General features: G+C 36.5%; 1 protein-coding gene across 1 annotated transcript in view; it reads left to right on the top strand.

The window, feature by feature from the left end:
* LOC126752848 (ATP-binding cassette sub-family C member Sur) overlaps positions 1–16,502 on the top strand; it is a 53,403-nt gene extending 36,901 nt beyond the window's left edge. The window contains 14 exon segments of the mRNA XM_050463844.1: positions 2,180–2,441; positions 4,824–4,961; positions 7,605–7,738; positions 8,131–8,554; positions 9,225–9,949; positions 10,075–10,244; positions 11,350–12,164; positions 12,341–12,498; positions 12,562–12,757; positions 13,478–13,904; positions 14,277–14,404; positions 15,162–15,453; positions 15,515–15,711; positions 15,798–16,502. Of these exon segments, the coding sequence (XP_050319801.1) occupies positions 2,180–2,441; positions 4,824–4,961; positions 7,605–7,738; positions 8,131–8,554; positions 9,225–9,949; positions 10,075–10,244; positions 11,350–12,164; positions 12,341–12,498; positions 12,562–12,757; positions 13,478–13,904; positions 14,277–14,404; positions 15,162–15,453; positions 15,515–15,711; positions 15,798–15,959 (4,228 nt within the window). The 3' untranslated portion in view covers positions 15,960–16,502.
* Positions 16,503–16,864: the final 362 nt, after the last annotated feature.

The following is a 16,864-nucleotide window of genomic DNA, read 5'->3' as shown; positions in this document are numbered from 1 at the left end:
CAATTTTCCAAAAAAATTACGTCCAAATATGCCTCTTCCTAATGCAATCCTTTGTGCCAAATTTCACTTTAATATCTTTATGTATGGCTTAGTTATGACACTTTATAGGTTTTCGGTTTTCGCCATTTTGTGGGCGTGGCCGTGGTCCGAGTTTGCCCATCTTCGAACTTAACCTTCTTATGGAGCCAAGAAATACGTGTTTCAAGTTTCATCATCAGACAGACATCCGGATTTCAACTCTACTCGTCACCCTGATCACTTTGGTATATATAACCCTATATCTGACTCTTTTAGTTTTAGGACTTACAAACAACCGTTATGTGAACAAAACTATAATACTCTCCTTAGCAACTTTGTTGCGAGAGTATCAAAAGTCTAATAAGTGCCTGAAGAGAGTATATTAAGATTGCCACAAAGTTTGTAACTCTCAGAAGAAAATGATGGAGACCCTGTATAGTAAAGTTTGTATAAATGATCAGTGTGTCGAACTAATTTGATTTAGCCATACTATATAGTCCCTAATATTTTGATATATTCAGCTGAAACTTTATATATATCTTTTTGGCTCTAAGGAACTTCTCCTTTGCAGGGAATTGACAATATCGGACCATTATAGAATATAGCTGTCATACAAATTGATCGATCAAAATAAAGATCTTGTATGGAAAACTTTTTTATTTGGTAATGTATCTTCATGAAATTTGGCATGGACTATTCTTTAAAGCAGCGCTGTAATATCCGAACAAATCATTCAGATCATAAAACTATAACATATAGCTGTCATACAAACTGATTGATCAAAATCAAATGAAATATAAGAAAAACTTGTTTATTTGACAATATATCGCCATGAAATTTTGCATAGACTATTCTATAAGGCAGAGCTATAATCTCCGAACAAATTCTTTAGATCGAAGCACCATAGCATATAGTTGCCATACAAACTGATAGATAAAAAAAAGTTTTTGTATGAAAAATTTTTTATTTCCCAAAATATTAGCTTATATTTCTTTATCCAAAAAAAAAAAATTAATTTAAAACCTTATTTAACAACTAAAATTTATTTTCATTCCTTTCAGCTGACTACAAAGCGCATTACAAAAGCATGCTTTTTAAATGTTGCCTGCGAAGCCCTTGAAAGTTTCGTTTTTGCCTTTCAATCAATAATTAGTCTCCCATTGTTACTTGCATATATCTTACAACTAGCTGCCTGCTAACATATGTCAATACTGGGCTACTAAATTACATAGTCGCAGTTGAAAAATTCACTTGTGTATTCGTGAGTTTTTAGTTACGCATACGCCATGGCGCACAATGTCATACCAATTACATATACGCCGAACTGTGGCTATTTTGTCCAGAGCTATGCAGAAATAAGCACTGATTTTCTATGCTGCTGTGCACTGACTTATAGCATTAGTGTAAACACACATACACACACCTATACATACATATGTAGTTATAGGACGCACATTAGTAAATATGAATTTTCCCAGAACATTGAATGTTATTAGAGAATTTACATAACAATATGAATGTGCCAGGCATTGTTGTCACACACATCAGCCAAACTCGACTCGAACTGTTTGGAAACGTTTCTAATAATATTCAAATGACATACAATACAATGAAAATTTGCCTTATTGTCTAGCCAAGTTTAGAGCATTGAAGGTAAGCTAAGGCATTGCAGTTAGATAGATGCCAGAGCGCATATGTGGTGGTGGCTACAAATGTAAATATGCTTGTGTGCATATTTCAGTGTATTGTAATTACACACATACACACAGGCATATAGATATATATATATATATACATTCATTCTTATGAGACTGCGTTAGCCGCATGTGTGTTCATATATGTTTGTACCTGACCCAGTTGCAACTCAACCGCAGCGAGCAGCACAAAGTTGGCTTCAAGTTTATATTGAAAATGAAAATTGAATTAAAGTGAAAGAAATTCAATTGAAAACGTCAGACTGGTTTGCGGACCTTTGCAATTACATTCGGCTATTATTTTAATAATTTTGTTTTGTCTTTCAATGCTGTTATAACATAGCCACACATGTGCGTTATAAATAGCACTTTTATGCAACAAATTTATTTTTAACTGGCACATTATTTTATTTTTTATATTTAAAATATATTTATGCTTCATTTTCATTTATCGTTGGCATCGAAAGGACCTCGACAATTGCGTTTGTACCGCAGCAACCCTGGCTACTCAACGCTAATATACGTGAGAATATTTTATTTGGCGAATCATTTCGTCCGCGGCGTTATGATTTCGTATTGGAGGCGTGTGCATTGAAACCGGATATTGAGTTGATGCCGGATGCGGATTTTACGGTGATTGGTGAGCGTGGCATTAATTTGTCGGGCGGTCAGCGACAGCGCATAGCCATTGCACGGGCACTCTACTCATCGGCCAATGTGGTGATAATGGTGAGTGCAATAATAATACTAAAAAAAAATGGAAAAATAAAAACGGTAGCAAAAACGAAACGGCTGATTGCTATGCCTGTTCGTTATGGAAACTGCTCTTAGCGCAGGCGGCTAGGAGGCGAGTTAAATTGGATTGTCTGGTTAAATGGATTGTATGTGATTTTATGTGGATAATGTAAATGTTGTGAGGTTGATGCGCATAATTAAAGCTGAATTGTTGTGAGGTGAGGCACTTTATGCTGTATGTTGGAGAGAAATTTTCTGATAATTTTAGACGGGTATTTTCTATTTTTATTTTACTTCAATTATTCAGTGAAAAGTTGCTACTCACTCACTGCCTGCATTATATGTATGCACTTATTTATACAATATGATAAGCGTTCTTTAGATGTAGGAGAATAGAAAAAAGAATTTTAGAACTTTGGAAGCAACTTTAATAAACTAATATACATATATATTTTGTACTCCATACTGACACTCAGTTTTTAAAAAGAGGTCAAATAGGTTTCTTTTGTATGAATTTACAATATTTTTATTTCTTTCAAAAAAGAGTAATAGTGTAAGATTTAAACTGCATAGATTCTTATTAATTCGAGAAAACAAAACCTATACTCAAGATGTATTGTTGAGTTCAAAAAAGTATCCGAAGGAAGGCTAAAAAAGTGGTGTCATAGATCATTTATATTGTAAAAGGAGCCTCAAAGATGCAAAGTTGATTTTTGGTTTTGTTCCTATAGCAGCTTAAGCCATTAAGTAACAGATCATGAAAGTCGACTTTTGGGAACAAAAAAAAACTACAATATTACTTTTTTTTAAATTAGAAGGGCGTAACTATAGATATTTTTGAAATAATAAATTATTGTATAATTGTTAAATTATAAATTTTTGAGTTGCACGTGATGTCTGACGGCCCCAAAAAAGGTTCTCCATTGCTGCAGTGTTTTCGGCCATCGCCATCAGTAAAACCTACAAAAATTTTGTGCCTACTATGACCCAAAGTCGAAAGAAAAGTATTTCGGTTTCGGCTCATTTTTGGATCGCCACGTTAGATTGTTGAACAGTTTCGATGTCATATTCATAAATCCACGTCTCGTCACCAGTAATGCTTCGTTTAATAAATGTAGAGCTCTCAGCTGCGTTGTCAGCTCTTTTGCGTTCTCTACTCGACATTGTTTTTGTAAAATAATCAGTTTTTTTTATACGTGTTAGCTAGCTTTGACGCGCTTCATATCCAAAATATTTACCAAGATATGTTGACCCGTTCCATAGCAGATGTTGAGATCTACTGCTATCTGCTTGATGCCAATAACACACATTTCTTTAAGGTTTTCCAACATCTCATTTATATGTATTTTCCGACTTATTTTTTACCCAGGCACTACACTCTTTGTGTCGACTCGATACCTGCATTTCAATTTCTGTGTTTTGTGCTGAAGTTGAAATTGTACCTGAGTTACAAATACATATAAGTATTTGTTTATATATTGTTCTCATATCCATTGTCAATAATGTAATGAATTCTCAATGAATTTGTCATAACCACTGATTTCAAAGCTGACTGAATAACCTTGTCAGTTTCCTGCTCGCGACCTTGCTGCTTTAACTTCATTTGAAAAATACTCAAAAATATGCTGTAGCCTCTCTTTCCTCCGCAAATCATCTAACAGCAGATATTTGATTTGGTGGACAAAAATTCACTATCAAATTTCATAGCTGGTTTTGGAATGAAAAACAAAACTGTTAAATTTTACCTCATCTTTATGCGGGTTGAATTTATACTAAGCTATAAAAAATGTGGATGCTGTAAATGTTCAGGAAATTTGTTTGTGTCTGTTGACAATGTTGCATTATTTTTCATAGATAAAAGTGCAAATATATTATAGTATATTATATACATATCTACCTTCTCAATCGTATGGGTATATATGTTAATCGATTTTAAATAATCTTAAAGTTGATTATTCATAGCTGTTCAAGTCGATATGTTTATATTTTATAAGTTATATACTTAACTCAGCTATACTACATATATAAGGTATATTTTAGTGATCTGTTCACTATCCACAAAAAAATATATACTCATATCTATATATTTTGACTTTGATGATTATTGACATGTGCAATCGGCAAAAGGTCGCTTCATTTGCAAAATAACAAACAAAATATTTGAAATGTTACTGTCACTGGAGTATTTTACTTTGTTCTTATCTACCAAACATTTATATAGAAATACACAAGCATATGCCTTATATACACATAACTAATTTATTTATACATATATTTTCCTCCTTTGTGCAATTTTTAGTCGAATTTTTATTCTATTTCTATGCCACTTTTATTTAATAAATTTTTTATTATTAATTTTCGTTTGCTATCCTACAGGATGATCCGTTCTCGTCGCTGGACAATGAGGTGGCACGTCATATTTTCGAACAAAGCGTGCAGCGTATGTTGCTCAAGGCAAAGCGAACTGTCATATTGGTGACACAACAGTTGCAACTGACGCGGCATGCGGATTATGTAAGTGATAAAAATGAATGAAAAAGTCGCAAGAGTCGCAAATAAAAGAAGTGGCATTTTAAGAGCAATAGAAAAAAATTAAAAAAAAGGTTAAAACCAGCTGTGTCTGAAACGGGTTTTTGATTGGTTTTAATTTAAAGCAATTTGTGTAGTTTCACGAATAAATGACAGTTGGATAAAAGCGAATGTCTGAGGATAACTGTTCATGCTTAGAACGAATATTTCTTGTTTGCTACAAGCGTATAGTAGTACTTGTATACGTAGTATATACAATTTTTGGAAGATTTAGAGTAAATGATTTTTCGCTAATTTTGAGCGTTGTATTTTGTAAAAAAGGGGCCCACCTAGCGACAGTCTAAAGAAAGGTGATTTTTGCGAATTAAAAAAAGTATTAAATTATTTGTTTTCAAATGTTAAGGGTATATTTATACAAACGTAAGTAATACACAGAATTTTTTGAAAAAAAAATTTCAATTACACGCGATCGTCGCTGTACTGCTACCGGCCTTCTCCGTGGATGCAACCTAAAAAAATTCACCGCTAGAAGACTTTCTCCGTACAATGATCTATAGTCGAAAAAACTAAAAACTGACGAACTGGCGACATTTTTCAACAATTTTAAATTTCATTCAAAATTTTGGTGTAGTCTGATGGGTCATTGTACGTAGGCTGAAGAATAGTTTTTCCACAAAACAAGCAACCATTTCCTTGGAACTGTTTTAAGTGCAACCAACTTTTATTGCGTTCTGCTTGTTTGGAAACACTCATACAATCGACTATGGTTTACTTTTAGATACATACGGGTAAATCTAAAGTTCATCACATGCTAATGTCATAGACATGTTTCAAAACACCGCAATTGTTTAATATTTCCTTCGACCAATCTAGATGAGCCTTTTTTGAGCGATTGACAATTTTTGCTTACAGTCAAATGTTCATGCAGTATTGCACGTATGCAGGTCCGTAGACACCGCTTACGCGATTATAGTTGAGTTTGCAATAGTGTGCCGTTCTTTTTTCGCTGTTTGGCGCTAATTCCAAATGTGGTTAGGTCCTTCTCTACTTGGTCAGAACCGGAGTGTCTATCTGAATTCGCCGTTGTCAATGCGCAAAGGCCGACTTATCAAATCAGTCTTTGTTCATCAAGAGAGAACTTTACTTTACTTTACTTTACATCCCTCGGTCTGAAGTAGCACCTGTTGGCAAGAGTTATTCAGCGTTGGATTTCGAAGCTAACGGAGTTTTTGGTGTTAATGATTGGTGTTGATGATTCCAAGATAGACGAAATTATCTACGACTTCAAAGTTATGACTGTCAACAATGACTTGAGAGCCAAGTCACGAATGCGCCGACTGTTTGTTTGTTGACGGGAGATATTTCGTCTTGCTCTCGTTCATTACCAGACCCATTTGTTTTGCTCCTTTGTTCAACCTGGAGAACGCAGAAATAACGGCGCGGTTGTTATGGGCCAATGATATCGATATCATCGGCGTACCCCAGCAGTTGTACACTCTAGTTGAAGATTATATCTTCTCTACTCAACTCTGCAGCTCGAATTGTTTTCTCCAAGAGTAGATGGAAGAAGTCGCACGATAGGGAGTCGCCTTGTATGAAACCTCGTTTGGTTTCAAACGGATCAGAGAGGTTCTTCCTGATCCTGACGAAGATTTTGGTATTGCTCAACGTCAGTTTACACAGCCGTATTCGTTTTACGGGGATACCAAATTCATACATCGTGAAATAAAGGCAGCTTCTTTTCGTGCTGTGAAAAGCAGCTTTGAAATCAACGAATAAGTGGTGTGTGTAGATCCTATTTTCACTGCTCTTTTCCAGGATTTGGCGCGTGGTGAATATCTGGCAAGTTGCTGATTTTCAAAGCCTAAAGCCACACTGATAAGATCCAAACAGTTTGTTGACTGTGGGCCATAATCTTTCACACAATCAGCTCGATAGAACCTCATATGCGATGTTTAGGAGACTTATCCCACGATAGTTGGTGCAGATTGTGGGGTCTTCCTTTTTGAGGATTGGTAAAATACGATAAAATCGGTTGTTTTTAATAGTTGTAGTCTTTAATGAGTCAAATTCGCCTTGCTTTCGAGGCTTTCTCAGACATTATTGAAGCATTTGTGAGCAAAGAAAAAGGCTCAAATCAATTCCCTCACGCATAGGGAATAAATTAGAGTAAGATCGTTGTAGCTGTCACCAGAAATTTCGTTTAGTAAGTGGGCTTGAGGCCAAAAATAGTAAAAACTCTAATCCAAATATAGCCAGAGTTATATTAGATTATATTATATTTAGATTTTAACTACCGAAGCAGATCGCTTTTAGAATAAACTATTTCTTTATTTTCTAAGAAAGCTATGTGAGCTTGAACATAAATTTCTTAGAAAATTTCTAATCTCTTCGAATTTTCAACTATGATTGCTCTTATTTTGCCTAGTTGCATAACATTTCCGTTAGAACGATTTTAATTTGTGTTTTCTAACATTTTTCTTCGATTTCTCTCAAATTTCTTTGCATGCTTTTTGCAATCAAATTAAATTAAATGGAATTTCCGACATTTTGTGGTTACTGCTTCTAAATGCTGTCTGTTGGCGATGACATTGCTGCTGTCACCATTGACCAATCAACAATTCACAGCTAATTGTCATGAAGAATGGCCAATTGCTGGCCACAGGCGGTTACAAGGAAATCGAATTGAAATATCCACATATTGTTGCCAAATGGCAAACAATTATTGCAAAAGTGAATGAGCAGACGGATGACGATGAGCGGTGAGTAATAAAATTGAATTTTGGATATGCGTATGTATGTATATATTCATATACATATATAATTTGAATATAAGAGATAAAATTTAAGTGTTTTGATAACATTTATTGCAAGTCAACAACGACATAAAAGTCAATGACTCCCAAAGTGTAGAAAAATTGTTTTATTTTCCATTTGCATTACATTTAAACATAACTATAGAATAACTGTGCATCAACACGCACACATAGCCACATACATACGCATATCTATATCCAACTTCTGCTCAGCACTTCAAACTGAAAGAAAACACTTTCCGAATTCTAACTTTTGCGCAAAGTGAATTTTTGATGAATTTCTCGTCAGCAGCAGCTTCATTACACTTCTTGTTTTCTTTGCATAATTTTCGGCGCAGCAATATGGCCGCTGCTGCTAGGACCGCGTGTGAACGTTGGAAATTATACCAAAATGTTACGAAATTAGGCCTGCAGCGCACCAAGTCCACCAAAGTTATGGCAGCGAAAACAAAAACAACGGCCAAAGTGAAAGCAGTAGCAAAACCGAAAACAATTCGTAGCGACTCACGCGAAATTGTTTTGAATATGGAAGAGGGTGTTGTTGGTGATGTTCGTGCTAATGGTGATACAATTGTTGAGTTGCTTGATGGTGAAGTTAGCTTGCCAGCGAACGCTGTCAATGATGTCGGTGTTGTTGCTGGTGATAGCAATGGCAAAGAGCTCGATGAAGTAGACGCTGTGGAGGAGGAAGATGAGGATGAAGGGGATGATGAGGATGAGGAGGATGACGATGACGATGAAGAGGAGGATTTGATGACAGTGGTGAGTTTATAAGTTATTAAGAGTAATTATTTCTTAGCTGAGTACTCTGGTGAACGTGAATGTGAACATACATATACATACATATGTATGTACAAGTAAACACAATGATACGTATGTTTGTATATAAAGATTCCTATAATTCATATATAACCATATATACAACACATAAAAAAAAAAAATAAGTTACAAAATTTAAGTTAAGTTAAGTCAAGTCAAGTTAAGTTTAATTAAGTTACGTTAAGATGAAATACGTTAAGTGGTTATATTACGTTACGTTACGTTAGTTAAGTTAAGTTAATTGAATTAAGATGAAATAAGTTAATTGTTAAGTTACGTTAGGATGAAACAAGTTTAGTAAAGTTACGTTACGTTAAGTTAAGTTAAGTAAATTAAGTTATTAAGATGAAACAAGCTAAGTTAAGTTAAGCAGTTAAGCCTAGTCAGCTTAAGTTTTTAAGTTAAGTTAAGTTAAGTTAAGTTAGTTAAGTTAAATTTAATTAAGTAAATTAAATTAAAATTATTTAATATAGCATAAAACGATATTATTTGAAAAGAAGTACACAAAGAATACAATGTCAGCATTACTATAAACCCCATACAATTAAGAAACCATAAACCATCTACTCAAAAAATGCTGTATAATTTATTTACTAAAAAATCCACTTTGTAGCAACCGCTTCCGTCGATAAGTCGCTGTCGCAGCGGTAGTACGTATGTAAATCGTATTGGTGCTCTGCACGACACGCCCACTGGCGCCATTCCCCCTCGCATACCGCTCACGCGTCAACGCTCCAGCCACTATGGGTCACGTCATCTTTTCTACGACGCGCCACTGCCCACCGACGAATGTCAAATGGAGGATGTAATCTTACGCCGCCGACGACGCTCACAGCGTGCACGGCGAAACTCTGCACAAGATCAACAGCGCCCCTATTCGCTCATCTCCACCGGCAGCAGTCGACTGAGCGCGACGAGCACATCGACCACAGCATCAGCCGAGTTACGACGCAGTCTATTCACGAACAGCGTTGGCAGCAGCGCACCCAGCTATATGAGTGGTGTTAGTGGCAACAGTTTGCTGTCGGTGGATACTGGTTTCGCTGGCGGCGTTGAGGAGAGTCCACAGCGTACACGTTCGTGGCAGCCGCAGAGTGCTGGCAGTGATGAGATTGTCACTAAAGCTCATCAAAAAGTGTCACGTAACAAATCATCGCCAGGCTGTTTGGTGCATAGCGCACAACAACAACAACAGCAGCAGCAGCAGAAAGTGAATAAAGAGGGGGCGGCAACAGTTGGTTTGGGCAGCGGTTTCCAGCAGTTTTTGCGTCGCATGTCGATGCGGCGCACGGCAGCGCACATCAAGCCACGACCACTTAGCGGCACAAATTCCATAAGGTGGGGAGTAGTACTAATAACGGTTTATTAATTTTGAATTATGTTCAAATTAGCTTCGTTTAATTTTTGGATAGATGATTATACAAATTTTCTTCCATTATCTATTTTACTCCGTCTTTATGTAGAAGCATTACCGAAGAGACTACCACTAATCAATCTACACCTGTCTCCAGTTCGGTGCCTTCGATTGAGTTAAGTACCGTTGCCACGCCAGAGGCGGATGAAGATCAGAAGGATGTGACAATATCCGAGGATGATAGTTGGATAGTTCATATTGAAAATGAGGAAGTGGCGGGTGAGTCATAACACAAAAACAGATTTCGGTGGAGAGTCCATATTTATATAAGTTCTCTGCGTCAACTCGGTGAGAGCCTTTGTTATACTGTAGGATCTTCTAAATTCCCAAGATCTATTCATCCGCTGTCAGAATTATCCATTTACTATTTATTCCCCGCTGACCTTTAAAGACTAAAAGTATTGTGGGAGTTTTATGGAGGTGGAGGGAACACATTCAGGCACTTTATCTTCCATCGTCCAGCCTTTCTAAGACTGAGGTTGAAACATCTCCACAGGCTTACCTTCAGCAAACCGGAAGACATGAGACATATCCGAAACTGACATTCGACTTCTCAATAAATTTATGATAACTTCTAAGCACTTTGTCGATTTGTAAGGTTGTTATGATCTATATTATAGGAGCTTTAGGTACCACAAAGGACAGGCCTTCTAAGCTGTTCAAGTGAGAACCCTTTTAGGATCGACTCATGCAGGGTCTGTGATATACTGAATTGTCTTAAAAAATCTATAGATCCGCTGTCAGAATCTTTCATTTACTATTTAGTCCATGCTGACGATCTAAGATATTTCCTGTTCTCAACTCGGGATCAACCTTAGTAGGAACTGTATTGTTCTCTCGTCCTTACCTTTTATGAGGTTTAAAAGTTAATTTTATTTATAAGTTGGGGTTTTATACAACCAGATTGGTTGTTGTTGTGATAGCGGCAGAACTATGCCGAGTTGACAGTCTTTGGCCGGATAAAAAGCCGGGGCCGTCCCGGTTACGTAGACCCGACTGTCGTGGGAACGGAATCGACACATAACTTCACAAATTTTAACAATATTTTAACAATATTTGTTCTCCGCTGACGTTATAAGATATCTCCTGTTCCCAACTCCGAATCATCCCCAGTTGAAGTCCTCTTTTTTTCTAGCCCTAATATTTTTTATCAAATTTAGGACTTTCTTATACTTCTAAGGCTGAAGGTATAGGGAAGTAACTTTTCATCAGTCAGTCCTTACGCTCTTTTTCTCTATAAGTTCTCTCGCCATTCAAGCCAAATAACCTCACAAATCTGCCGCTTATAAAAATGCCAACACTAAGTCTGTTCCTTATCCCACAGATGCCACTATCGACTACAAAACTTTGACCAACATGACAAATACACCGTTACACAACAATGATAACAAGCCGCCACAACGAAGAAACCCTATAAAACGCAGCCGGAGCGGCATTAAGAGATCAGCAGGTCGTGGCGCTAACTCTGCTGCTACTACTGCCACCGCTAGCATATCGTCTGGTTACGATGCCGAGCGAAAATATGGAAAAATACCGGCACACATCTATTTGTTGTACTTACGTGCATCCGGTTGGCGAATGGTGACGATATTCTTTTTGACGGCGCTGATTTGGCAAGGCATGCGTGTGTACACAGATGTCTGGCTACAGCACTGGACCGACGGTAGCACAGGTAATGGCAACATAAACGTTAACAGCAGAGACAGCGGCGACAATGCTTGGAAACGAGTTGACAGCATGACGATGGCCGTGTCGCCTCAGGCCTTTAATCGATTCGATACAACTGGCATAAACGAAACGGCAGCAACAGGAGTACGAGCAGCGGCAGCATTACTGCAGGCGGCTGCCATCAAAACTGCTTACAACAACAGTAAGGTGTACAACAATGGTGGCAGCGACAATGGTCATGCCGAGGATGTCACGTATTATTTTCACATTTATTCGGCGATTTCGTGCGTTTGCATTGTAATGGCGCTGATATCGACACCAGTTGGTCAATTGGCCGGTTGCAGTGCGCGCAGCAATCTACACGACCAATTGCTGTTGGCGATTATGCGCAAACCGTTGCACTTTTTCCAAGTGACCCCACTTGGCCGACTGATGAATCGCTTTGGCAACGATATGGCCATCATCGATAAGGTGAGTGTGCGCCGAGCTGCGAGAGAAATAAAAATAAATATTTAATTTGCCGACAGAGATAAAAAAGTTGTGAGATGTTGAAATTTAAATCAGAAACGAGGTCAAAGTGTTAGCTTGTCTAAGTAGTATCCACTTTCACTTTTAAATAAATGACAATGCTTACTCTTTCCTTACAGAAAATCGCCGCCACCAGTCAACGTCTCCTACAATTCTCTCTTCTGTGCTTATGCGCTGTGCTCATAAATGTCAGCATTACACCCTGGTTTATATTGCTGACAGCGCCGATTTGTATTGTCTACTATGGCATACAAAAATTCTACCGTTGCTCGGCAAGGTTGGTGTCAAAGCCGAATAAAAAAATGCCCAACATTTACTAAACGAAACCTTTACTTCGCAGAGAGTTACAACGCATTGAAAATTCGACGAGCTCTCCGGTGATCTCGCATTTGTCGGAAACCATTCAAGGTGTTACAACGATAAGAGCATACAATCAGGAGGCCCGATTTACGGAAATACTCTTTAAGCGCTTGGAGGCGAATACAATTGCATTTACGATATTGAATACAAGTAATCGTTGGTTGGGCATATCACTGGTAATTATGAATTTTAGTTATGGAGGGAATATTTAGTAATGATACTGGTGCTGTCGCTGGTAATGGTACTGTTAATGATAATGGAACTGCTATTTGTAATGATACTGGTATTGGTAAAGGTAGTGCTACTTTTAATGGAAGTGATATTGATAAAAATACTGGTACTGGTAATGGAAGTGGTATTGGTAAAGGTACTGGTACTGGTAATGGAAGTGGTATTGGTAAAGGTACTGATACTGTTAATGAAAGTGGTACTTGTAATGATACTGGTACTGCTACTGTCACCGATAATGGTACTGATATTGTTAATGGTAGTAGTAATGGTAGCGGTAGTGGTAATGATACTGGTACTGTTAAATTATGTGGTATTGGTAATGATACTGGTACTGCTACTGTCACTGATAATGGTATTTGTAATGGTAATGAAATCATTTATGGTACTGCTAGTGTTAATGATAATGGTACTTGTATTGGTAATGATACTGGTACTGTTAATGGTAATAGAACTGCTATTTGTAATGATACTGCTACTGCTACTGTTACTGTTATTGGTATTTGCATTAGTAATGATACTGTTTCTGTAATGGTACTGCTATGGGCCCGACTTTAGCCTTGCATTCTTTTTCGATTGCCATTTTGCGATAAAAGTAATCGAGTCCGTTTTTCGCTTTACTACTTTCCATTTTTGATTAACCAAGCATTCTCTTGCTCTTCTTACAGGACTTTCTAGGTGGTTTCATCGTCTTTATCGCCGTTATAACCGCTTTGGTAGCTGCTTCCATTAGTTGTAATCGTTACAAATCAAAATTCAGCAACGGCAACTACAATATAAATGAATTGCTAACGCCATCGCCATCACTCGTCGGTTTGGCCATCAATTACACACTCCTAATGCCGATCTACTTGAATTGGGTAGTGAAATTATTGGCTGATATGGAAATGTATGTGGGTTCAGTGGAACGTATAGCGTACTATGCGGAAATTGATCAAAATGTTGAAACGCCGTTAGATATAACATGTGACGACGACTCAGCCAAAGCAAAAGCGACTGGAAAATCAGTTAATGACACTTCTGTCAACTTTGAAGTGGCGCGTGTGGAGTACTGTAAGCCGAGAAGCTTGTCGGTGCCATTGGTTATGAGTAATTGTAAGTTTCAGAGATTTGTTATTTCATAGAAGCTTTTTTTTAAGAATTTGTTTTACAAAGTTTAATATAATAAAAAAATATATAAATATTTTATTTCTGTTACCAATAATAGTTGGAATAATAATAAATCATAAATCATACATTCATTGATGCATTTAAATTTATGTTCATACGTAACGGCATTTTTGTTGAATATTTTAGCGACTCATAAATCAAAAGCTACTTCAAAAGAGCTTTTTGCTAACATTCCGCTTGTATAGAGGAAATGTAATGCTTTGCTTTTGAACTCATAGATATATAGTAAACCATTTTTTTCGAAATATGAGTTTATATACATATGTATTAAGTAATCATTAACTCTTTTATCTGTAGATGAATCCGTACCCATTTCATGGCCACGGCAGGGTGATATCAGTTTTGAGAATGTCAGTTTGCGTTATGAAGGTCAAAGAGACGAAGTGATTAAGAATTTGTCATTGAAAATTCCTTATGGCCAAAAGGTAGGTTTTTTGTATTGATTTTTGTTGTCAAAACATGAGTATGAATGAATGACTATTAATCGATTATTATTTTGTATATGTTAGCTTTAACAAAGCCATAAAAAATTTTTATGTAAAAAAATTCCTATAATAATTTATCGATTAATTTTTTATAAAAAATATCGAAAATATTAAATTATCGATAACATATTTTTAAATAAAATTTTTGGAAATTTAAGCAATGTTAGTGTTGTGTTAAAGTGGTATTGTTAATGAAACAAAAATGTAAAATTATCGGAAATAATCGATTACTATTACATTGGTTTTTACAATTAAAAAATATTGATGCAAGTTTAAAAAGCTTAATTTAATTGTTGTTGTTTTTTCAATATGACATGACATATTTCATGGATAAAAATAACTTAGCAGTAATCGTTTATGAATTGTGATCAAATATTAATGAATGACAGATATATGTATTTATCGATTCTTGTTCCGATGAAACCTTCATATGCAGACAAATCTTACATATCGATAAAAAATTAAAGAAATGTATTAGAAACAATACTGTGAAATGATCGGAAATAATCGATTATTGTATAAATGAACTTTTGTATCTAAAAAATATCGATAAATAGTGCGAAATTTAATAAAATTTGAATTTAATTGTTAAAATATTTCATATACAAGTAGGACATACTATCTCAGTGATTCAGTTATGGATTGTGATCAAATATTATTGAACTCCTTAATCGATATACTCTACTCCTTCCTGTAGATTGGCATTTGCGGACGCACCGGTAGTGGCAAATCTTCATTAGCCATGTCCCTGCTAGGTGTGTTACAAACGACAGCGGGACGCATTTGTATCGATGATGTGGACATAACGAAAATTCACCCAGACGAAGTGCGCATGCGTGTTTCGATGATACCACAGGACGTGCATGTCTTCAATCTGAGCATACGTGAGAATCTCAATCCAACAGCTTATTATGCCATCTCCGAGCTGTGGGATGCGCTAGAGAAGGTGGGATTGACGAGTTTTGTCAATCAGTTGCCCGACAATATTGGTAAGTGGTTAATCTTAGCTTTCCAAAGCGTATCGTACTATTACTGTTACTTTAATTGTAGATACCATTGTTGGTGATGGTGGCGTACAGTTGAGCGCCGGTCAACGCCAGTTACTTTGCTTGGCGCGCATTCTCTTGCGTGGCTCGGTTTGTTTGATACTGGATGAAGCGACCAGCTCTTTGGATTCTGGCGCTGAACAGGCACTGCTCACAGCGGCACATAACTCTTTCCGCGGTCGCACGATTATAACAATTGCGGTGAGGAAGAAACTAATTTTTTCATATACATTTTATAAATATTTAATTTTAATAATATTTTCATCATTTTCTCTTCTAAATTTCAGCACCGTCTCTCCACAATACTGGATTACGATCGCATTATTGTTTTGGAGCAGGGTCGCATTATTGAAGATGGCACACCAGCTGAGCTGCAGCAGCGAAAAGATGGCGCCTTCTACGGCCTATTACACTCGGGGCACACGGTGGCAGGCACTGCCTGCCTATAAGCTTCCTCAGCAGGAAATGAGAGCCTTATATTTGTAGTTTTAAAGTTTTACATTGTAACGGTATTGTATTTATAGTGTAATGCTTGCGTCAATTGTATTACAAACTGAAGTATTTTTCCTAATTTCGTGCATTTTATAAAATTATTCGTAATTTTAAAGCAACCCACAGGTGTCAAATAAGTTTTGTCACTTTAAATACGAGTATTATTGTTGTAACTATATTAATTTAACTTGCGGTAATGCTTACTAAATGTAGGTTCTCTACTTAAACTGAGATTGAAAAGAGTAATTGTTTGGCCATATTGTTTTCTAGTCTTTATTTATAAGTTAAAAATTGTACTTTTTTAAACGACAAACATATTTAGTAAGCGAGCCCATGGATTGTACTTATATTTAAGTTCGTTTACTTACATACATATATATACATTTACCTATAGGCACTATTTATACAATCGCTTTGTTTTGGAGTATGGACACGTACTTACTAGACTAATGTCTAAAACCATGCTTTTGTATAAATAAATAAAATAATAAAAAAATGAAGATTTCGTGCCTTCGTGAGATATAAAATAAGAACTTTCGTTAAAGTTGCCAGTGAAGATTATATAATTTTATATAAGGTCTAGGTCTAACTTGTTGCCACTTTGGGGGTAATCTCATAGAAGCCATCGTCTATATTAGCAAAAATTAGGGAATAGAAATCCAACGCCGAATAACTCTTGCCAAAAGGTGCTACTTCGGACTGAGTAGGCAATTGCCGGACTGAGTAGCAAAGCCGTCTCTCGACAAACAAAAATCAAATTCTGTAAGTCACTCATTATTCCCGTGCTACTATATGGTGCAGAGGCATGGACGATAGCAACATCTGATGAGTCGACGTTACGAGTTTTCGAGAGAAAGGTTAT

This window comes from Bactrocera neohumeralis, chromosome 3 (genome assembly GCF_024586455.1).
Source record: "Bactrocera neohumeralis isolate Rockhampton chromosome 3, APGP_CSIRO_Bneo_wtdbg2-racon-allhic-juicebox.fasta_v2, whole genome shotgun sequence".
NCBI classification, from domain to species: domain Eukaryota; kingdom Metazoa; phylum Arthropoda; class Insecta; order Diptera; family Tephritidae; genus Bactrocera; species Bactrocera neohumeralis.
The sequence above is the reverse complement of the archived record's forward strand: the minus strand, read 5'-3'. Positions and strand labels throughout refer to the sequence as shown.